The following is a 20848-nucleotide window of genomic DNA, read 5'->3' as shown; positions in this document are numbered from 1 at the left end:
CCGTGACGTGATTCAAAGTGAAAACAATAAAATTATTTGATATGTTAATTCGAATGGTTGTTCTATTTGATTCGCATTCACTGATAAGCAATACAAGAATTCCTTATGAGTGGTTTTCATCTAAAATATTGCACAGTTTTATGAGGAGAAAGCACTTTTTAATACTCCAACAATTGAGGCGAACCGATTCCCGTGCTGCCTTGTAAGTCCCGCCCTCTTATTGCCTCACACGATATGGCGGTTGTCTGTCTGCGAATCCTGCTCTCTCGTTGGCTGAAACCTTTGTTTATCTTTGCCTCCGAAGCAAGTTCGGTTTCATTTTCAACCTGTCAAATCCGTGGACAGCTGTGAAGTCAGCACCGCCTCGCGCATCACGTAGAGTAAGTCATCACAGGAAAATACCGTTTATCTTCGTGTTGTTGCTTGAAACCAAAGATCTTTGATATTACCGAAAATAAGATCAATGGCTACCGTTGTCATTCAGTTCTCATAATAGCTGAAGAAAATTGTCTTGTTTCTGTTGAGCTAATGAATAGCCGTGTTGCTAGCTAACCTTAGCGAGCCCACACAACCTACTCACGACTTCTCTTACATGTTTACAAATAGAAAACCTGTGTACTTAAAGTGTGCTGTCACGGTTCCACATGTGTAATACTGTGTTTTAAGATAATAATCTGATAACAGTAATTGCATAGACATTATATAATATGTGTTCTGTAGGAGTAACGTTACGTTACAGCTAACGCAGTTCTCACGGCCAAGTCGTGTTCGAGTTCCTCGAGCAGTTGAACAGGTGTAAGTTAAATAGAGGATTTCAAGCGTATAATACTAATTAACTTCTAATACTTTGTACAGCAGAAGGATAATCGTGTTAAGTATTGAACCAGCATAGCCCAAAATAACGTGTGTGCCAATAATGGATTCAAAATCCGGTCAACTGGAAATAACTTGTTTATTTGTTGTCAGAGAAATTGTCTTTTCCATTTTGTTTTCTCATGTATCTTTAACAAATGTTTTTGGAAAAGTGTAAGCCTGTAGTTTGGGGCTTACTGTCTTACAGTCTAGATTTAAAACCCTCATCAGTCTTGGATTCTTGATATGAGGTTTCCTCTAGTTTTATCAAGTGTATTAGATCTAACTATTGTACAAGTTTATTCAGACTTGTTCAGGCTTGTTACCGTCATCATGTTACCTGGTTGATTCAGTAAAAAATGTATGACTTGAAAGTGGTAAAATGAGATCCAGGGGGTGATTCTTCTTATTTAGAGACTAAACAGAAACTAAAACCTATGATAAGATAATTTTATATAACTCCGTATGGGTGTTTGTCAAACAGCTGACATGAAGGATTGATTTTGCAGTGTGGTGACAGTGGCACAAATGTATGTTCAGTCTCGGAGAACAGAGCTCTGTGGTTAGTCTGGACTGGAGAATTTGCTGACGTGAAGGCAGGAGCTGTAACATGAGTGCCAGCATGATAATTAAGCGATGTGACACAAGCAGAAGTGCTGGTGTTATACATGTTCAAAAACACTAGTTAGCTCACGTATTTCTTTTCTGGAGATGAAAATAGTTTAATGAAAGACCAAAGCTTCAAGTTTTACGTTTTGCATGCCCCAAAGCAATGAAAAATGAAATAAGAAGTAGACCGATATTAATAAATATTAATACATAAACTGATAGGAAATATATATTAGCATATTAGATAACCCACAAAACCTCCACCTGAAGCTGAATTGCAGCAGCGCTGATACTCCAAACAGTCCACATGTTTGTGGGATATTGCTTAAAGGGATAGTTCGCCTAAAAATGTAAATTGTTTCATCAGTTACTCACCCTTTTGTAGTTCGAAAACCCTTAAGACTTGCATTCATCCCCCAAACACAAATTAATGTTCATAAAGACATTGTGAAAGTAATTCATATGAATTGAGCTGTTTAATCCAAGTCCGAAGAAATGATCGCTTTATATAATAAACAGTTTTGATTTAGTGTTTTTGCACATCGAATATAGTAAATGGAATTAGGAGCCAAATGTAACTATTATTTCCCCAACAGAGGTGCAGTGTGCACTGTGGTGAATAGGTGTAGGTCAACTGTTCACATCTTGTGATATTAACCTTCCCTTGATGTTGTATTTTCTATTAGAGAGGTGCTGGCGGGAACATACTGTATGATTCTTATCATAGTTCCACATGTTTTTTAACAACATTGTTTATTTATTTTATGTGTAAATAACAACTAAAGCCCTGGCACACAGGAAAGCCACTACAGGAAACTTAACTGTGTTTGCTTGGTGAGCACAAACACACCTCATTGGTTCTTATGGAGGCTCAAACATTGTTCTTGCATGGCACACTAAATGCATTAGGTCTCAAAGTGACAGCAGATTAATGTACTTGCTGCTGTGTGTCCTTAATCACAAAAGATGGAGAGAATCACTCACTGCTCTTGAGTCAAAAACTTTTGTAGTTTTCATACAAATTACTTTATATTTAGTACACACAGTGTAGACTCTATTATAGTGTTTTATTGATACATTTGATCATTCAGTTTCTGTGATTGTGTCTCCTTGTCTGAAAAAAAAAAAAAAAGATTTTTGCAGTACCTGTTTACCATATGTGCACTATGTATGATCAAAGTTTACATGTGAATAAAACAAAGCCTAATTATGTTCATTATAAAAAGTCTGTTCATCATATAAAATCGTTTAATCAGAAAACTTGAATTAAAAGGCTCAATTCCTATGTATTAAATTTATTGATGTCTATTTATGAACTTTTTGAAGCTTTAAAGTTTTAGTGGAATGGACTTGCAGTGGAGGGACAGAAATCTCTCAGGTTGCATCAAAAACATCTTCATTTGTGTTTTAAAGATGAATGAAAGTCTTATGGGTTTGAAATGACACGAAGGTGAGTAATTAATGACAGAATGTACATTTTTTGGTGAACTAACCGTTACTTGGCTGTGCTAAATGTGTAAGGTCTACTGTCAGTGACCATCAACCAATTCCCTTTTAAGCTAAAACAAATGTCACTCCTTACACTGAAATCACAATTAATGTGTGCACTGTCTTATTGGATCCGTTATTGATTAAGCACATTTGTTTGTTTTTGTAGGAATGAAGGTGCTTTTTTCATCCTTCAGTTCACTCTTTGAGGATCTTGTTAAGACACCTGGAGAAAGACCCTCTCTCATATAAAGAAGAGCGTAAACCTTAGGAAGAATGAATTCGTGTTATCAGTCCAGCACTTCACATCCTTTCAAATAACTATTTACCTGCACTTTGTCAGGCCTCATTCGGCCTCCCCTCTACCTCTCAAACTCACACACATACACTCTCCGCTAGTGACCCCACTGCGGCTCCTGCAGGCTGGGTACGGAGCTGGTCTGGCCGCGTGCCCCTCCAGCTCTGTGTGTTAGTGTGAGATGGCGCGGCAGGAAGCAGAGGGTTGCTGCTGCTGTGGACTGTAATGTCAGAGGCCAGCAGCCCCGGCGAGAGCCAGTGCGGCGCTCCCAGATTCTTCGTGGGCTGCGCGGAGGATGAGAGCGAAGGCCTGGACGACTGCGCCAGCATGAGGACAGACATGGAGCTGTACGAAGATGACCTGGAGGATGACTCGGTACGAATGGTGTGCAGTTTGATTAAGTGTCTGTCTGGTCTGTAAGAGGGATTTTGCAGGAAGTCCTTCACATACAGTACTTGGAGATTTAGTAGTTTTAGAACAGAAGCATGTAAAAAAAGAGAAAAAGTGCTTTAAAATAATTTCTGTTAAACAGTCTTAGTCTTGCTGCTTGGTTTGATATGTCTAGGTAGATACCGGTATATCTTGTTTAAATTCGTGCTTTTTCTCCTAAGCCTCCAGAATGTCAGATCGTGGTGGGGATTTGCTGTATGATGAAGAAATCCAAGTCCAAACCCATGACTCAGATCTTGGAGCGTCTTTGCAAGTTTGAGTACATCACAGTGGTCATCTTTCCAGAGGACGTCATACTCAACGAGTCGGTGGAGAAGTGGCCACTCTGTGACTGCCTGATCTCGTTTCACTCTAAAGGTTTGTGTTTCTCCACCGAAGTCTTAACTGTAAAGTAAGTCAATAAAATCGAGAAGCAGCTTTGTGGAAGGGGTCTCATGTTCAGTTACTAAACATTTCTGCATTAGCAGCTAGTCTAATGAGACACGATGAAGGTTCAGTCACATTGGCAACATTTCAGAAAAATGTTGTGGGCTAAAAGGTCAGCTGTCGATTTTCAAATAATGTAGGGATGTATGAAGCACAACTCAGACAGAAGTCACTTTCAAACTCAGCTGCTTTCTGATGGTCAAGCTAATTTGAGGTAACAGCTTGAGCCTGCTGAGAAGTCTGCATGGGAAAAATCTGCAGTCTAAATTTTGCCCTCATACGAGGTTCCCAATCACATGGATTTCTGTTGAAATTACTGGATTTTTGCCTGTGAAAATATGCCAAATAATTAATTTGACCATATTTTGCTTCATTGGTGTGCAAAGATGCCTGATAAGTAGTCTACAAATGGATTTTTATCAGTGTGTTGTGTCTTTGGCAAGTCCTTTGTATATTATCATGTCCATACTACCAACATTAATATTTTCTCTTTTAAATTAGGTTTCCCCTTGGATAAGGCAGTGAGTTATGCAAAGCTCCGCAACCCGCTTCTCATCAATGATCTTAACATGCAGTATTACATACAGGACAGGTATGAGCATGTTTTTCAACCACGGTTTTGCATATTGTCTCATATTTACATACATTTCAGCATCCTGTATGATACCTGAATAAGGTTTTTCTGTGCTTTTTTTATTTTAGGAGGGAAGTATATCGTATCCTGCAGGAGGAGGGGATAGATCTGCCACGCTATGCTGTGTTAAACCGTGACCCTGACAAACCAGATGGTCAGTCAAAGCTTTTTTTAAAAAGATCCTGGAAAATTTTTAAAGAGCGGTCTTTTGTTATTTGCTTTGCTTAATTCCCTTTCATCCAGTAGTGAAGTAGGAACTTCAATCTTAGCAAAGTGTCCTGCTTAGTCCCTGCTCTGATTTATTTTAGTCCCTTAGTAAATATAGCCCCTCACGCAGAGCAATTTCAAGTGTTTTATAGGCCAAAGAGACCTGTGATGGGATCATTTGGCATCCAATGAGCCATTATGTTCTTGGCAGCTATGACAGTTCCCTGAGGACCTGAATAAATTTATCCTCCTCTAAACAAATGACAATCAAAGTGCTATATTTACCCAGTTATAAATCCACATAATGGTCATATCTCAGATGATGATTGTTTTATCTGTGTGTCTGCTCAGATATTGTTTATCTTCACTGGAATACTGTTTTGATTGGCCTTTCCTTCTTGTGTGCCACAGAGTGTAACCTTGTTGAGGGAGAAGACCAAGTTGAAGTTAACGGCGAAGTCTTTCTAAAACCCTTTGTAGAGAAGCCGGTTTCTGCTGAGGACCATAATGTGTACATCTACTACCCAACTTCAGCTGGGGGAGGCAGCCAGCGTCTCTTTAGAAAGGTCTTTTTGCAATGACTTCCTGGTATCTATGCATAGAGCTTGAAATGCATTCATCTTGGTAACACAGGCACATGATTTGTCGTTAAGAATTGTCAAAACGGAAACAGAAGACCATGCTGACATTTTGTTTCAGCCTTCTCTGTCAGCTGTTAAAAATAGACAAAAGTGAAGAGTTTATCAGTGTATTTTGTCAGTGTTAGGGAGTAACCAGCCAAAATTTGCAACACCGCTAACTTGAATTCTTGTTTTAGCAGTTCATTCATTCATTAAAACCTTTGATTTACCAACCAGAGTTAAAGAGTGGTGCAGGAAAGTATTAAAACCGTGAAACAATTTAGCATTTTTACCCTTCCTGTTTTATCATCCCAAAGTCAATAGGTCTTTTGAATGGGTTTTTGGTTAAATTTCTGAAAAAGATTACTTCTTTTATGTGTCTTGAAAAATACAAGTGGCTACTGTGCACATTTACATTTATGTCCTATTTACGTTATATGTATGAAGTGATTTTGCTAACTCTTCTACAATTGCTACTATAACTCAAACTTCCAAACTTGTAGTAGATTTTTAAAATATATGAAAATGTGAAAAGTAATTTGACCGTGGTGTTGACCACAGAGCTTATTTTCTGCAATAATTCAAATCAAACACAATGTAAAAGCCAATGGCTTATTGTTGAGGGAACCAGGTAATGCTAACTTATGGGTTGACCTGATAAATTACATCATCTCTGCAGCAGTTATGTTCTATAAGTTATACATCTTCTGTTATGTCGCATAATAAACTAAATTAAATTAAAATTAAATTAAATTTATGCATTTAGCAGACATGTTTATGTTTATGTAACTTGTAGGGTTAATTATTAGCCGCTTGTAGTAGTTTCATAGTAACTTCCCTAGCACTGCCTACAGTTATATAAACTATAGTTTATTAAAGATGAAAATTCTAAGCTTCCTATCACTGTTTATAAGTCCTGTACAATAGGTTTAAATCCATTTAGGTTAAAAAACATTGTCATTTTGTCAAAATATCATTTTAAAATTACCTCAATTCTCAGAGATCCCCAAACGGTTTGCTCGAAGCTGTTCAAAAGATTCAGTTTCCTTAAACCCCACCTTTCGGTAGTATACTGTGTTCTGATTGGTCAACTAACATAGTCAGGTTTGATTGGTTGTTCCGAACACAGCTTCATGGTAAACAATGCGTTAGCATCTTTTTGGGGTGAATTATGTCTTATTCCTCTCATCGCGAAGCAAACAGTAAAATAAAATAGAAACCTGAAGAACAGTCTCGCTGCTTTTTCTTCTGTGTGTGCGTATTCAAGCCGCGCGCTTCAGTCTGAATCTGAATAGCGCGTTCAGCGCCAGGGCGTGGTCACATTAGATATAATGAAGGGAGACGTGAAAAACGGACATCGCGTTGTTTTCATATGGATTACTTTATCACAGAATATCTGTTAGCAGCACTTGTTTAGTTTAAAAGAAGACATGTCAAACTTTCTATAGATATCTCTCATGTATCTTCGTTGAGTATACACGGAGTTACACTTCATTTTAATGACGTGTTTGTAAATGAAGATCAGCAAAGACGAAGGCTGCAGACAGCACACATACTGATAAGACGCTCGGGAGAAAACAAACGCATAACTTCATAATCATACTTCGCATTGTGATTCGGAGATGCTTTTTGGTCTAAATAAAGTTGTTAATGAACCCTATTTTATGGCCAAACGCTTTGAAAATCCCGCCTTGTACTCACCGATATTAGAAAAGCAGTCATCAGTGAAAAGGGATTTGTTGTACTGCTCTGGTATTGTGGTAAAAATGAATTTTAGCCATTGGTTCTTCTGATCTTCATTCTTTGGCAGTAAAACTAAAACAAACTTGCCTTTACAATTAAAAACACACCGTCTCCTCGACATGATGCTCTCACACCAACCAGAGCGTCTGTGTGTGTGTGTGTGGGGGGGGGGGGGGGGGGTGGACAGGTCAGAGTTCCGTTCCTCCCAAGACAGTAGGCGGAGATTATTATGCAAAGTGTTCCTAGTGACATACATAGAGATGGGCAAAAGATTTGAAATCTATAACGACTCGTTTCAGCGATTCAGAGTCGACTCCTTACTTTAGAAGCCAATAACTTTATAAATTGTGTACTTTTTGGTTTAATTACTTTGCAAATTGTTTACACTGATGGACAGTTACATTATACACTGTAATACAGGTCATTTTTGATTTCCCATCTGTGTGGCTCTTTAACAAAACTGTATACAAAACCTTTGAATTATGCACACAATGCACAATGTGGAGTAAAGGACTATTTGAGTGTGAATGTGTCTCTGTTTCAGATTGGGAGCAGAAGTAGTGTTTACTCTCCAGAGAGCAGTGTGAGGAAAACTGGCTCCTATATCTATGAAGAGTTCATGCCAACTGATGGCACAGATGTGAAGGTAAGGTACTCAATAATTTAACATCTTTTACATCTCCTAGGGATTGCATTACCCTGTTCCTCTTAATCTGTAGAGAGCAAAATTTTGTTTTTTTGCATGATTAGTTCAATTGTAAATTTGATCTTTTTAGAGGAAAAGCAATATTTCTTAGTTTGTTGTTTTAGACTTATTTTTTGTTCATTTTGTTATGCTGTGTGCCTGGAAACTTGTGCTATTTGTAAAATGTCTCTCCTTTGAACATCAGATGAAATGATAATTTTTTGCTTATGTGTGTGCTTGTATTGTTACAGGTGTATACAGTAGGGCCAGATTATGCTCACGCAGAGGCTCGTAAGTCCCCTGCTCTCGATGGAAAAGTAGAAAGAGACAGTGAAGGCAAAGAAATCCGCTACCCAGTCATGCTGACTGCTATGGAGAAGCTTGTGGCCCGTAAAGTGTGTCTGGCGTTCAAGGTCAGATGAGCTGCTCATTTCAGTACTGACTCAAAATGTTTCTGATAGATTACATTTTCTGGGCTTCAGGGTTTAAAGGGTTAATGCACCCAAAAATTTCTATTAATTCATGTTCTTCTCACCATCAAAGCATCCTAGGTGTATTTGACTTTCTTCTTTTTAGAATAATCCAATTGGAGATATTAAAAATTGTTATTGCTCTTTCAAGCCTTTCATTGGGGGTTAGCAGGTTTTTGTTGTCAACAGTTCAGAAGACGTGAAATAAAGTCCAGAACAGAAATAAAGTGCATCTGTAATAAAACATCCCTCACACGGCTCAGGGGCATGAATAAAGGCCCCCTGTAGTGAATCCATGCGTTTTTGTAATATAAATATCCAGATTTCAAGCGTAATAAACACTTTTTTTCTAACATCTGCTAACATCATCTAACATTTTTCAACAAGTGTTTATTACGCTTGAAATCTGGATATTTATGTCACAAAAACGCACGGATTCGCTACAAGGGGGCTTTATTCATGCCTGGAGCGGTGTGAGGGATGTTTTATTACAGATGCACGCGCTTTATTTCACATCTTCTGAACTGTTGACAACAAACACCTGCTAACCCCCATTGAAAGGCTTGAAAGAGCAAGGAGGATTTTTAATATAACTCCAATCGGATTATTCTGAAAGAAGAAAGTCACACAGACCTAGGATGCTTCGAGGGTGAGTAGAAGATGGACACATTTTCATTCTCGGGTGAACTAACCCTTTAAGAGTTTTCTTTCAGTTCAGTTAAACCTGTTCTTATTGATTTTATTCTCTAGCAAACAGTGTGTGGATTCGACCTCCTCCGAGCCAATGGCCACTCGTATGTGTGTGATGTTAACGGATTTAGCTTTGTGAAGAATTCCATGAAATACTATGATGACTGTGCTAAGATCCTGGGGTAAAGCCTAATAATCAGATAATGATTCAAAATGTGTGTCATTCACAGATTGGCATATAGTTGCAAGATGCACAACACCTGATGAGTTTTGCTTGTTCTTTCTTTCAGAAATATTGTGATGAGGGAGCTGGCTCCACAGTTCCAGATCCCCTGGTCCATACCTACAGAGGCAGAGGACATTCCTATTGTACCCACTACATCAGGGACCATGTACTTATCACATGCTATACTCATATCTTTGACTCATTTAAGTAGTGTACACTATGCATTAATAGTAGTAAAACTTCTCTTTCTTTAAAATAAATGCCAGGTGCCCCTATTATGGTATTGCATCAGAATGACTTTTTTTTGTGGTTCTGTCTGCTAGGATGGAGCTGCGTTGTGTGATTGCTGTGATCCGTCATGGAGATCGTACACCAAAGCAGAAGATGAAGATGGAAGTTCGGAACCCCATGTGCGATCTTGTCACCTACTCCATAGACTTAATCACTTAAAGCATGACTAATGGATCCAAAATGCTAAATATCATGCTGATTCCTTTCTTCCAGGTTTTTTGAGCTTTTTGAAAAATATGGTGGGTATAAAACAGGCAAGCTGAAGCTAAAGAAACCCAAAGAACTGCAGGTAAAAAATTTTTTATTATATTTTAAATTTAAACCAAATTTAAACAAAGCACACCTATTTTTTTCTGTGAACACTCCTAGTATAATTAAAAAATTGAGTGTCTTTACATGACACTTACTGGCTAAAGATTTAATTTGATGTATGTATATTCATTGTAAAATGCCATGACTTTTCCAGGTTTAGGCTACCTCATATATTCAAGTTATCAAAGACTCTGGAGTCTTAGTTACTAAAAAGTAAATGAGGTGGTAAATTGAAATAAGACATAGTTTATAGGGGGGGTGAAATGCTCGTTTTCACTCAATATCCTGTTAATCTTGAGCACCTATAGAGTAGTACTGCATCCTTCATAACTCCAAAAAGTCTTTAGTTTTATTATATTCATAAGAGAAAGATAGTCTGTACCGATTTTTCCCGGAAAAACACGACCGACTGGAGGCGTGACGTGTGGGCGGAGCTAAAGAATCACGAGCGCGAATAGGCTTTTGCGTTGAGAGCGTTTGGAAGCTGTGACATTACCGTGAGGACAAAACCATCATCCAAAACAAACCATAGCTTACAGTCAGATTCAGCCGTTTATTTATGATCCAGAATCAGATCCCGAGGCTGAAACTGAACGAGAGCAGCATCAGCAACGACTCTCTCCGAGCATGGCTCCAACCCGGGTCTCCGGCATGGGAGGCGGAAGCACTAACAAGGAGGCAGAGATATTTGAAGCAGTTTTACTCACTGTCTGTGGTTCTAACACACGATCGTGACCCTTTTTCGTTGGGATTGCATCATCCTTAAGAAATAAACGATGTGCAAATCCGTCGTCAAACTGGGCCTTGTTTGTAAAACAAGCATCTTCGAAATGCAGGGAACAAACACAAACACTTGCACAACTCCATTGATGCTCTGTAAAAATAAACTCCAACCACTGGTCCCTTAATGCTGTTTTTTCTTTGGTAATCTGTGCAGGGTTGTCTTGCCCTGGCAACCAAAAACACACTCCTTTTGTGACATTTCGCGACGCTCTCGCTCTGATCAGTGAATTGCTCTGCTCTGCTCTGCTATACGGGAGCGTGCGCTCTTCCAGGAGAAGTGCCTCAGGACCCATATAAGGAAATTCAGCTCCATCTAACGTCACACAGAGCCATACTCGAAAAAAACTTTCCGAAACTTGTGACAAACCGGAAGGAGTATTTTTGGAACAGAAATACTCCTTCAAACGTACAACTTAATTATTGAAACTTTGTCCATGTTTAGCATGGGAATCCAACTCTTTAACTGTGTAAAAAACTCAGTATGCATGAAATAGCATTTCACCCCCCCCCCCCTTTAAAATGTTAGTTCTTTTTTAATATTGTAATTACTGTTTTGTCTTATTTTGCATCACTTTAAGTCATCTTTAGGCCTCCTTGGAAGTTTGTTGAGACCCCATAGTGAGCCCTGTCCCAGAACCACTCATTTAAATGTAAAATGTTTTGTTAAAACCATATCTGTGCTGTGCTGTTTCCACAGGAAGTTCTGGACATTACCAGGACACTCTTGGCAGACATAGGAGAGCATACTGACTGTGAAATTGAGGAGAAGTCATCCAAACTTGAACAACTAAAGACTGTTCTAGAAATGTATGCTACTGTAAGATGCTAATTGGCACATTTGCAGTGTCCTGTGCTGTGGAGGCCTCCTTTCAGCCTTGTGACTGTCATGAAAACAATGTTCAGTGATATTAACAACATGCATTATTTTTAGAATCTCAGTTTGTAAGATTTGTCCTGTGACACAATATACAGTGTCTCCTTTCACAACCCTTGTCAAACATCACTCATTTTGGAATAGCTTAGATTCGCTGGATATATTTCAGAGCAGCTGATCTGGTAGGTCCTTGTGGCTATATTAATTTAGATGTCAGTCAAAAACAGTGAGGTGGAGGGTAAACTTCTTTGGAGCCTAAAGGATATGGCCTGATTAAATTATTGTCTCTGATCTGTTTTTATTTTCCAGGTATGGCCATTTTTCTGGAATCAATAGGAAAGTGCAGCTAACTTACCTTCCTCATTTACAGCCCAAAACATCCAGTGAGGAGGAAGGTATGAGGATTGCTGATTGGGAAACATGTCCTCTTTGGCTTGAATCATGGTGTGCATGATGGTGCTGCTGTGTTTGTTGTGTGCAGATACTCGTAAGGAGGGCCCCTCTATACTGCTGGTGCTGAAGTGGGGTGGGGAACTGACTCCAGCTGGCAGAGTTCAGGCTGAAGAACTTGGCAGGGCTTTTCGCTGCATGTACCCTGGAGGTCAAGGTAGACCTGTCTCCTGTCTGTCAGTCTCTTAAGCTTAAAGCATTAGTTCACCCAGATAGCAAATTCATGTAATTAATAACTCACCCTCATGTTGTTCCAAACCCGTAAGACCTCCGTTCATCTTCAGAACACGGTTTAAGATATTTTAGATTTAGTCCGAGAGCTCTCAGTCCCTCCATTGAAACTGTGTGTATGGTCTACTGTCCAGAAAGGTAAGAAAAACATCATCAAAGTAGTCCATGTGACATCAGAGGGTCAGTTAGAATTTGCTGAAGCATTGAAAATACATTTTGGTCCAAAAATAGCAAAAATTTACGACTTTATTCAACATCGACTATTCTCTTCCGGGTGTTTTTCTTACCTTTCTGGACGTGGACAGTAGACCGTACACACAGTTTCAATGGAGAGACTGAGAGTAGGGCTGTAGCTATTGAATATTTTAGTAATCGAGTATTCTACCCAGAATTCCATCGATTAATCGAGTAATCGGATAAAATGTGTTTTTGCTTAAAGTGCAATATTAACTAGAATTAAAAGTTAGTGAACTAACTTTGATGTTGGCTTGGCCATCTTGGCCATGGGGCAAAAGAGCCACAGTACTTGTGTGCCCAACATTCTTGAGTTGCCCCGCTGCAAAATAAATAAATAAATAATACCATAAAAAATACACCTGCAACAGTCTTTTTCCATGGTCCCTTGCTGTTTTCTTTTTTAATAAAAAGCCTAGGCTATGATAACAGCTACGACAGGGTTGTCTAGCTGAATGCGAAATAAGTCATGCAAAAACCATAATCTCCTAAATACCATTCAATTTAATGTTATTTTAATAGTACTGACAACATATTTTAAGTTATCACACTACTGAAAAATTAAAGAAGGGACAGTATATATAGTATACTTCGGTGAGTCAAGAGCTAAACAAAAAGTCCTGTTTCATTACAAAATACTGTAACTTTTATAAACGTTATGCTATCACCACAAAATTTTAATTAATATTTATTAAAAAATAAATATTTCATAAAACTGAAACTTAAATATATTATTTCTATCCCTCTAAGCACACAGAAGTGGTTTGACCCAAGTCCTCAGCAGCCAATGACACTGACCTGTTCAAACTGATTTTTAAGGCATACTTCACGTGTATTTCACGTGTATTTAACGTGTATTTAAAACGTGAAATATAAGTTAAATACACGCTGATTTTTCATGAGTCAACAACGCGTATTTAACGTGTATTTAACCCTCTTGGCCTTCCATACACATTAGAAGGGAGACGTGAAAAAAGGACATCGCGTACTTTATCACAGAATATTTGTTCGGCAGCACTTGTTTAGTTTAAAAGTAGACATGTCAAACTTTCTATAGATATATCTCTCATGTCTCTTCGTTGAGTATTCATGGAGTTACAGTTCATTTTAATGACGTGTTTGTAAATGAAGATCAGCGCAGACAAGGTTGAAGACAGCACACCTTGTTTGTTATCTTTATTTTATAAGTGCACAAAGTTTTGTTGTTATTGTGTTTGTATCCAAAAAAAAGTAAACCCTTTACAGATTCGATTGATGTATTGCTCTTATCTGTACGTTTAAAACTGAAAATGTAATTTAAGTAATTGTCAGGGTTATCAGCAGAAAATGACTCAAAACGCGTATATGCGTTAATCGACTCCAGAGTTAAAAGGCTGTCGTGACTTTTTTCCTTCCAGTATTCATAAGCTGTATCGCGCTGTCAAATTATATTTCATTTTGCACACATAAACATCTCAAAAACACCTGAATTCTGCTCTTGTTGTGTTCTAATGGGTGGATTAGTGCTGTGATATTATTTTTGGAATCTCTTAAAAAATGCTGATGAAGTGCTCATTTCTCTCTCGTCTTTCTCTCTGTTCTTTGGTCAGAGACATAATTTATTAATGAGATATCTGACCCGGTAATAATAACATATGTTGATTTGGCTTGTCAGAGTGAATGAAATGTGTAGCCTATTTATTTGTCTGATCTCGCCCCAAACGCGGCTGTCATGTGACTTTTTTTTCCCTTCGCGATGTCAAATATTGCATTTTGCACACATACACGGCTCAAAAACCCCTGGATTTTTCTCTTAGTGTGTTCTAATTGGTGGACTGTGTGCATTCGCAGGAATATTTATTTTAAGAAGCTCTTAAAAAATATATATAAATGACTTTACCATGTTGTGACGATGGATAACAATTGATGTGAGGTTCAGCCCGACAGATAAAATCTCACAATCACATATAAACACTCATTTTCATGTGTATAATATATTGTTCTAATTGTTTTGTGCCGTTTCGCTGCAGTGTTTTAATGTGACAGGCTGTAAATTCTCTTCAAGTGTTCAGAGAAATACATGGCGAGCTCGCGGGCAGTTGCGCTGCCGCGAATATATCATGTTATTACTTTAAACAGTTCAGAAACATCTGAATTTAGCTCTTGGTGTGTTCTAACGTGTGGATTGCGTGCAATCGCCGATATAATTTAATTATAAAAGGTCTTAAATAAGAATAAATTCGCTCGTTGTGAGCTCCGTGGAGACAGCATGAGCTGAGCAGCCGTGATTCTTCTCTCGTCTGTCTGACTGCTCTCTGCCCAGACATCAAGTATTCATAAGCTGTATCACGCTGTCAAATTATATTTCATTTTGCACACATAAACAGTTCAAAAACACCTGAATTCTGCTCTTGTTGTGTTCTAATGGGTGGATTAGTGCAATTCGCTGTGATATTATTTTTGGAAGCGCTTAAAAATGCGGATGAAGCGCTCATTTCTCTCTCGTCTTTCTCGCTGTTCTTTGGCCAGAGACATAATTTATAAATGAGACCTGACCCGGTAATAATAACATATGTTGGTTTAGCTTGTCAGTGTGAATGAAATGTGTATTTATTTGTCCGATCTCGCCCCGAAACGCGGCTGTCATGTGGACTTCAAGTGTTCAGAGAAATACATCGCGGGCTCGCGGACATTTGGCTGCCGCGAATATATCATGTTATTACTTTAAACAGTTCAGAAACATCTGAATTTAGCTCTTGGTGTGTTCTAACGTGTGGATTGCGTGCAGTCGCCGTTTTAAAAGGTCTTAAATAAGAATGAATTCGCTCGTTGTGAGCTCCTGGAGACAGTGCCTGAGCTGAGCAGCAGTGATTCTTCTCTCGTCTTTCTAACTGCTCTCTGCCCAGAAATAAATTATTAATGAGCCCTGACCCCTGTAATAATCAGATATGTTGGTTTAGCTTGTCAGTTTGAGGGAAATTGTATTATTTACTTGGTATTTTTAACCGGTTTAAAAGTGAAACGAAACCTGACTCCTCCCTTTAATCTCGGTTATTGCAACTAGGGGCGCAATTTTTCTCAGATAATGTAAGTCTATGGGTAATGTAATTTGACATTTAAAAATTAATTAAAAAAAAACTTTAAGTCTGATCAGTCTGAAAAGATATAGCAACCAGCACCGCTCTATCCCACAGGTTTCTGCCAAGTTTGGGGCTTGTGGCTTTAAAGCCCTAGGAGGAGTAGCGTTCAGAATTTCTGTCAGAAAAATAATAATAAGAAAAAAAAGAAGAAGTTTAAATAGCATAACAGTATGTTGGCTTGTTGCCAAGCCAACATAATTATGCAGGAGAAAATGAGACTCCTGGGTCTCTTAAAATTAACAACTAACTATTTTTTAAATGCATAGAATGCAATGCATACATCAAAAATAAACATTTAATTATTACCCATTGTTTCTCTGTCTGTACTTGTACTGTGAACAATGACAATAAAGTTGACAGATGAATTAAGTGCTTTTAAGTGCCAATCGGTTGGGGTTTTAAATAAAGCAGTTTCTGAGATGCACATTAAACACAAAACATTAATTTAATGTATCTTTTAATTATTAAAAATTAAGCAAACTTAACATTTTGGTAAACAAAGGGGATTTACTATTAAAAATAAAACATGGAAGAAATGTGTTTTTTAACCTTAAAAAAATAATGTTGGATTTTTTTTTTTTTTTTGTAGTAGGCTATGTACATTGTGCTGAACAATAGTTTTTAACCGGACTTTCATTTTGACGGGTTGGCGTACCTTTACTGTTCTGTGTATCTGATTTGACGCTAGTTTTACTCTAATCAAACGGTCAAATGCTCATGAAGTGACTGTCAGAGCAGTTCTGGAGATGTTGTTCATGTGTCCACGTACTTATTTATTGAGACGCTGAAATCACCGGAGCGTCACGCTCGCTTCAGTGTGTTTAATGAATGAAGACGCGCTTCTGCTCCATTCATTAACAAAGACACGCAGAACATGCAGGTTTCATTTTTAAATAGACTGTTCCAGCTTAATATTTACAGATAAAGTCCATATCATGATTTGATGTAAGTGCAATGACCTATTTTTGATTAATTCATTCAAATTTGGCAAATTCCGTGCCATTCTGCGTTAAACTGTAAATTCCGTTTTTATGACTGGATTCCGCGATTCCATCCGCGTTTTCTGCATCGCGGAATCATAGGGCCCTAGTTGTGGTATGCCAGCTCTATCTTGAAATGAACACACGCCACGACGTTCTCTTTACGTTTGCCCTCGCTCTCAAATCAAAACACTGCTGACTCCTGGCAGTATGCGACTTCGGACGCAGCGCTTGTGTCTCCTTCCGCTTTGTGGGTGACGTAAACGCATTGTGTCACATAAAAAAAATCATTGCGAAAGAACCTGAGAGATTTTAAATAAATTAAAAGAGGCTTCGAGGCAGAGGAATTTGCCTCAATCATTTTTTGTAATTGAGTTACTCGAGTTACTCGAGGAATCGTTTCAGCCCTGACTGAGAGTTCTTAGACTAAATCTAAAATATCTTAAACCGTGTTCCAAAAATGAACGGAGGTCTCATGGGTTTGGAACGACATGAGGGTGAGTAATTAATGACATAATTTTCCTTTTTGGCTGAACTAACCCTTTAAGGACACAGACATTCATCACTGGTTGTCCCCATTTCACACTGTAGATGTTCTTCATCATGAGTTTCCGAAGGCACAAAGTTTATTCTTTGTCGTTCCTACTTACAGCATTCTAAACCAGCATGTGACACAATATTGGAACATTTTAATTATGTTCATAAATCAATCATCTCACCCTTGTTGTGTTTATATAAGAATTGTTGCAAGTTATACCAGTTCACACTTTCCAACCTGTAGATTTTAATAAAAAATGGAAGGAGTCTTCAGACGCTTAATGGTGGCGATATTTGAAGATTTTGATTTTTACTTCAGGAGAAATCCTACTGGCTTTGGTTTGGCCTACAAAAATATGTCATCTCTGCAGCACTGTATTAAACAAAGATTTCTGAAGTACTTATTATAATACAACAATCTTTCTCGTTCTTGAACTGTATTAAATGTAAGGTAGTATGAAGCGCTACCAAATGTTGGGTTAAAAGCCAGTGCCTGTTCAGCAGTCTTTATATTATGCACTTCCCTCTTTCTTGTTTGCTCTTGGTTATAATTTCTGCCTCTTTTTCCATGCAGCAATTTTATGCCATTTGCATTATAAAAGTGTCATAAAAATATGTTCAACATGTCACTTTGTCTTTTCATACATTTGTGTGAATATCAGACTTAAAGGGTCAAGAAGTGCCCTTTTTATTACTTTGTACTGTTCTCTGAGGTCCACTTATAATGTTATCAATACTTTTACATCAAAAACATCATTTAGAAGTAAAAGGCTATTTTTCTGTCCTGTTTTGACCCCCCTCATCTGAACACTGTTTGAATAGGCGTAGCACATTGTAGACTCTGAAGTAAATGCCCACTGCTATGATTGGTTTGCAGTTGTGTATGTTTGACAGCCTACATCCTTCATAGTTAGACACTGATGTAATTTAGATTAAAACACTGTTTACATCAAACAATATCCACTATACAGTGCCCTCCATAAGTATTGGAACAGTAAAAGACAAAATTGCTTTGTCTGCTGTGGAGTAAAGACATTTGCAAATACGATTAAAATATTAATATGCAACAAAACTACAGAATGTCACATTTTAATATTGTGTCTTTCGACACATACATGTTTTACCAAATAAAAAGGACAGCACTTTAAGAGTTCATCCCACTATTTGATGTGAGCATAAGTATTGGAACAGTTGAATTTAAGACAGATGTAAAAGATTAAAAGCTAATATTTAGTTGCAGATCCCTTGCAACGAGTCTGCAACCCATGGACATCACCAGACTCTTGATCTTATGCGTTGAAATGCTTTTCCCAAGCCTTTAATGCAGCCAATTCCAACTGATTCTTGTTTTGGGGAGTTTCTGTCTTCAGTGTCCTTTTGAGCTGGTGAAATGAATCTAAGATTTTACATTTCTTTGCCCTGATAAAGTCCTTGCCTGAACTGGCAGGGTGTTTTGGGTCATTTTCCTGATCCAATATGAGGTGCTTTCTAATGAGTTTGGTGGCATTTTCTTGAATATTTGTAGCCAAGATGAGTTGTACCCTTTCAAATTCATTCAGCTACTTCCATCATATATTAATTCATCATTAAAATGAAGAGGTCCTGTTCTAGAGACAGCCATGCATGCCATGCCATGACACCACCTCCACCAAGCTTGCGGTTGTATGCTTAGGATCATTTGTAGTTCCCTTTTTTTTTCTCCACACTTTTGCTTTCCAATCACTTAGATAAAAGGTTAATCTTTGTCTCAACAGTCCATCAACTCAGTTCCAAAACTCTACTGGCTCACATTTGTGAAGAATCTTGCCTTTCTATTTTTGGTGCTGATCAGAGGTTTGCATCTTGCTGTGTAGTTTCTGTAATTCTGTGTCAAATTCTCCTGCGGACTGTAGATTGACAGAGCATCACCTCAGCTTTCTGGGGGTTGTTTGTGATTTTACAGACATGTATTTTATGGTTAATTTTCACAGCTTTTATGATTTGTCTGTCATCAACTACTGTTGTTTTTATCATCCAATCAGTCGTGTTGGTTGCTGACGTCTCTGGTAGTTTCCAAACTTTTAATTTCTCCATGCCCTTTGTTTTTCCTATAGTTCTAATTGAGTTCCTCTTTTCTTTTAGCATCCAAATTGCTTGCTTTTCTTTCGGAGTCAGCTTCCTCGTTTTCATCCTGATTTGTATATGTCAACGACTTAGAATGCAGAAGCAATGGATATAACTGACATTCCCTGCTTTTAATATCTGAAGAATTAATGCAACAGGACACAGCAGAACACTTAGAAAGATTTGTGAGGCAGCTGTTCCAATACTTGTTCTCACATCAGATAGGGAGAGGAAACTCTGAAAAGTGCTGATTTTCTTAGCTGGTAAAACATCTTTGGGTTGAATCACCCAATAATAAAATGTGATATCTGTAGTTTTGTCTCATATTCATCTTTTAATCATGTTTACAGATTTCTTGACTCCACAGCAAACTGAAAAAAAATTTCTTTACTGTTCCAATACTTATGGAGGGCACTGCATTCAGCACAGCATTGTCTTTTAGTTTCAATCTTTCTGAAAACCCGTCTCAAATTTTTTTTTTTTTCTTCTTTTAAACTAATCTGCAGTAAAATGAAGTGAACAAAGGTCCCAGTCCTTCAATAAAAATAAACGTCAACAAAAATAAAGCTCATCCACTCTTTCCTAATGCTGGGATCAGAAGAAAGCCGATGCAAAGTCTGTTTTTCACAACTTGGCACTGCACAGCATCTTCTTGTCCTCTGAGCATCTTTATGGATTGATTTCTGCGCACATCTGCATTTGCCTCTCATTATTTACAATACATGTGCAAATTGGTGGGTGTGGCTGAACAGGCAGTGATGTAGAAGCAGGCGTTTATCACCTTCTATGGAGGCAGTGTTTAGCCTAACTATTCCGTCATAAAGTGGCACATTCCACACCCCATCGTTTGGGCAGATTGGCTTCAATATATGCTGTTTTTAGACCAACAAGAAAGTTTTGAGTTCTGAAACTCAGGATATTTTTACAGTACAGTGACCTCTTATATGTCAGCCCCCATGTGTCTTATTACTGTCAAGTAAGACTTGATTAGGTTTGGAGTGAAACCCAGAAAGACTGGGTTTAAAGGAACAGGCTTGATTGCCTCAGTTGATTATGGCTATTTAGTCTCATAAAGTTTTCATCTTTGAATGTTATGTTCTTGTCCACTTGTAGGGGATTATGCTGGCTTTCCAGGCTGCGGCCTGCTCAGGCTCCACAGCACCTACCGGCATGACCTCAAGATCTATGCCTCTGATGAGGGCAGGGTGCAAATGACTGCTGCTGCCTTTGCAAAGGTCTTTAGCCGCAACAAATACAGGTTGTCTAAGGTTTAAAGATATTAAGTTATCAGAGGATGTTAAGTTGGTGTTGGTTATCTGGCTGTCAGGGTCTCTTGGCACTGGAAGGGGAACTGACACCGATCCTGGTCCAGATGGTAAAGAGTGCAAATATGAACGGCCTGCTGGATAACGATATCGAATCCCTCAGCGGCTGTCAGCAGAGGGTTAAGGCCAGACTTCATGAGATCATGCAGAAAGATGAAATCTTCACAGAAGAAGACTTTGACAGGGTAAAGTGAAGCATCAGACAGCTTTT

General features: G+C 38.2%; 1 protein-coding gene across 6 annotated transcripts in view; it reads left to right on the top strand.

The window, feature by feature from the left end:
- Positions 1-307: 307 nt before the first annotated feature.
- Positions 308-20848, top strand: part of LOC113051364 (inositol hexakisphosphate and diphosphoinositol-pentakisphosphate kinase 2-like) — a 43174-nt gene continuing 22633 nt past the window's right edge. For all 6 annotated transcript variants that reach the window (XR_003276892.1, XM_026215044.1, XM_026215045.1 and 3 more), the window contains exons 1-17: positions 308-380; positions 3119-3622; positions 3859-4054; positions 4625-4715; positions 4826-4911; positions 5376-5530; positions 7872-7973; positions 8264-8425; positions 9233-9354; positions 9463-9564; positions 9722-9808; positions 9903-9978; positions 11482-11591; positions 11968-12053; positions 12140-12265; positions 20426-20547; positions 20640-20822. Coding sequence is in view for 5 of the 6 variants with exons in the window: in XM_026215044.1 (XP_026070829.1) it covers positions 3473-3622; positions 3859-4054; positions 4625-4715; positions 4826-4911; positions 5376-5530; positions 7872-7973; positions 8264-8425; positions 9233-9354; positions 9463-9564; positions 9722-9808; positions 9903-9978; positions 11482-11591; positions 11968-12053; positions 12140-12265; positions 20426-20547; positions 20640-20822 (1956 nt within the window). In the remaining variant the exon portion in view is untranslated. The remainder of the gene's footprint in view (positions 381-3118; positions 3623-3858; positions 4055-4624; positions 4716-4825; positions 4912-5375; positions 5531-7871; positions 7974-8263; positions 8426-9232; positions 9355-9462; positions 9565-9721; positions 9809-9902; positions 9979-11481; positions 11592-11967; positions 12054-12139; positions 12266-20425; positions 20548-20639; positions 20823-20848) is intronic.

This window comes from Carassius auratus, chromosome 32, assembly GCF_003368295.1.
Source record: "Carassius auratus strain Wakin chromosome 32, ASM336829v1, whole genome shotgun sequence".
In the NCBI taxonomy this organism is placed as follows: domain Eukaryota; kingdom Metazoa; phylum Chordata; class Actinopteri; order Cypriniformes; family Cyprinidae; genus Carassius; species Carassius auratus.
This window is presented reverse-complemented; position numbering and strand designations above follow the sequence as displayed.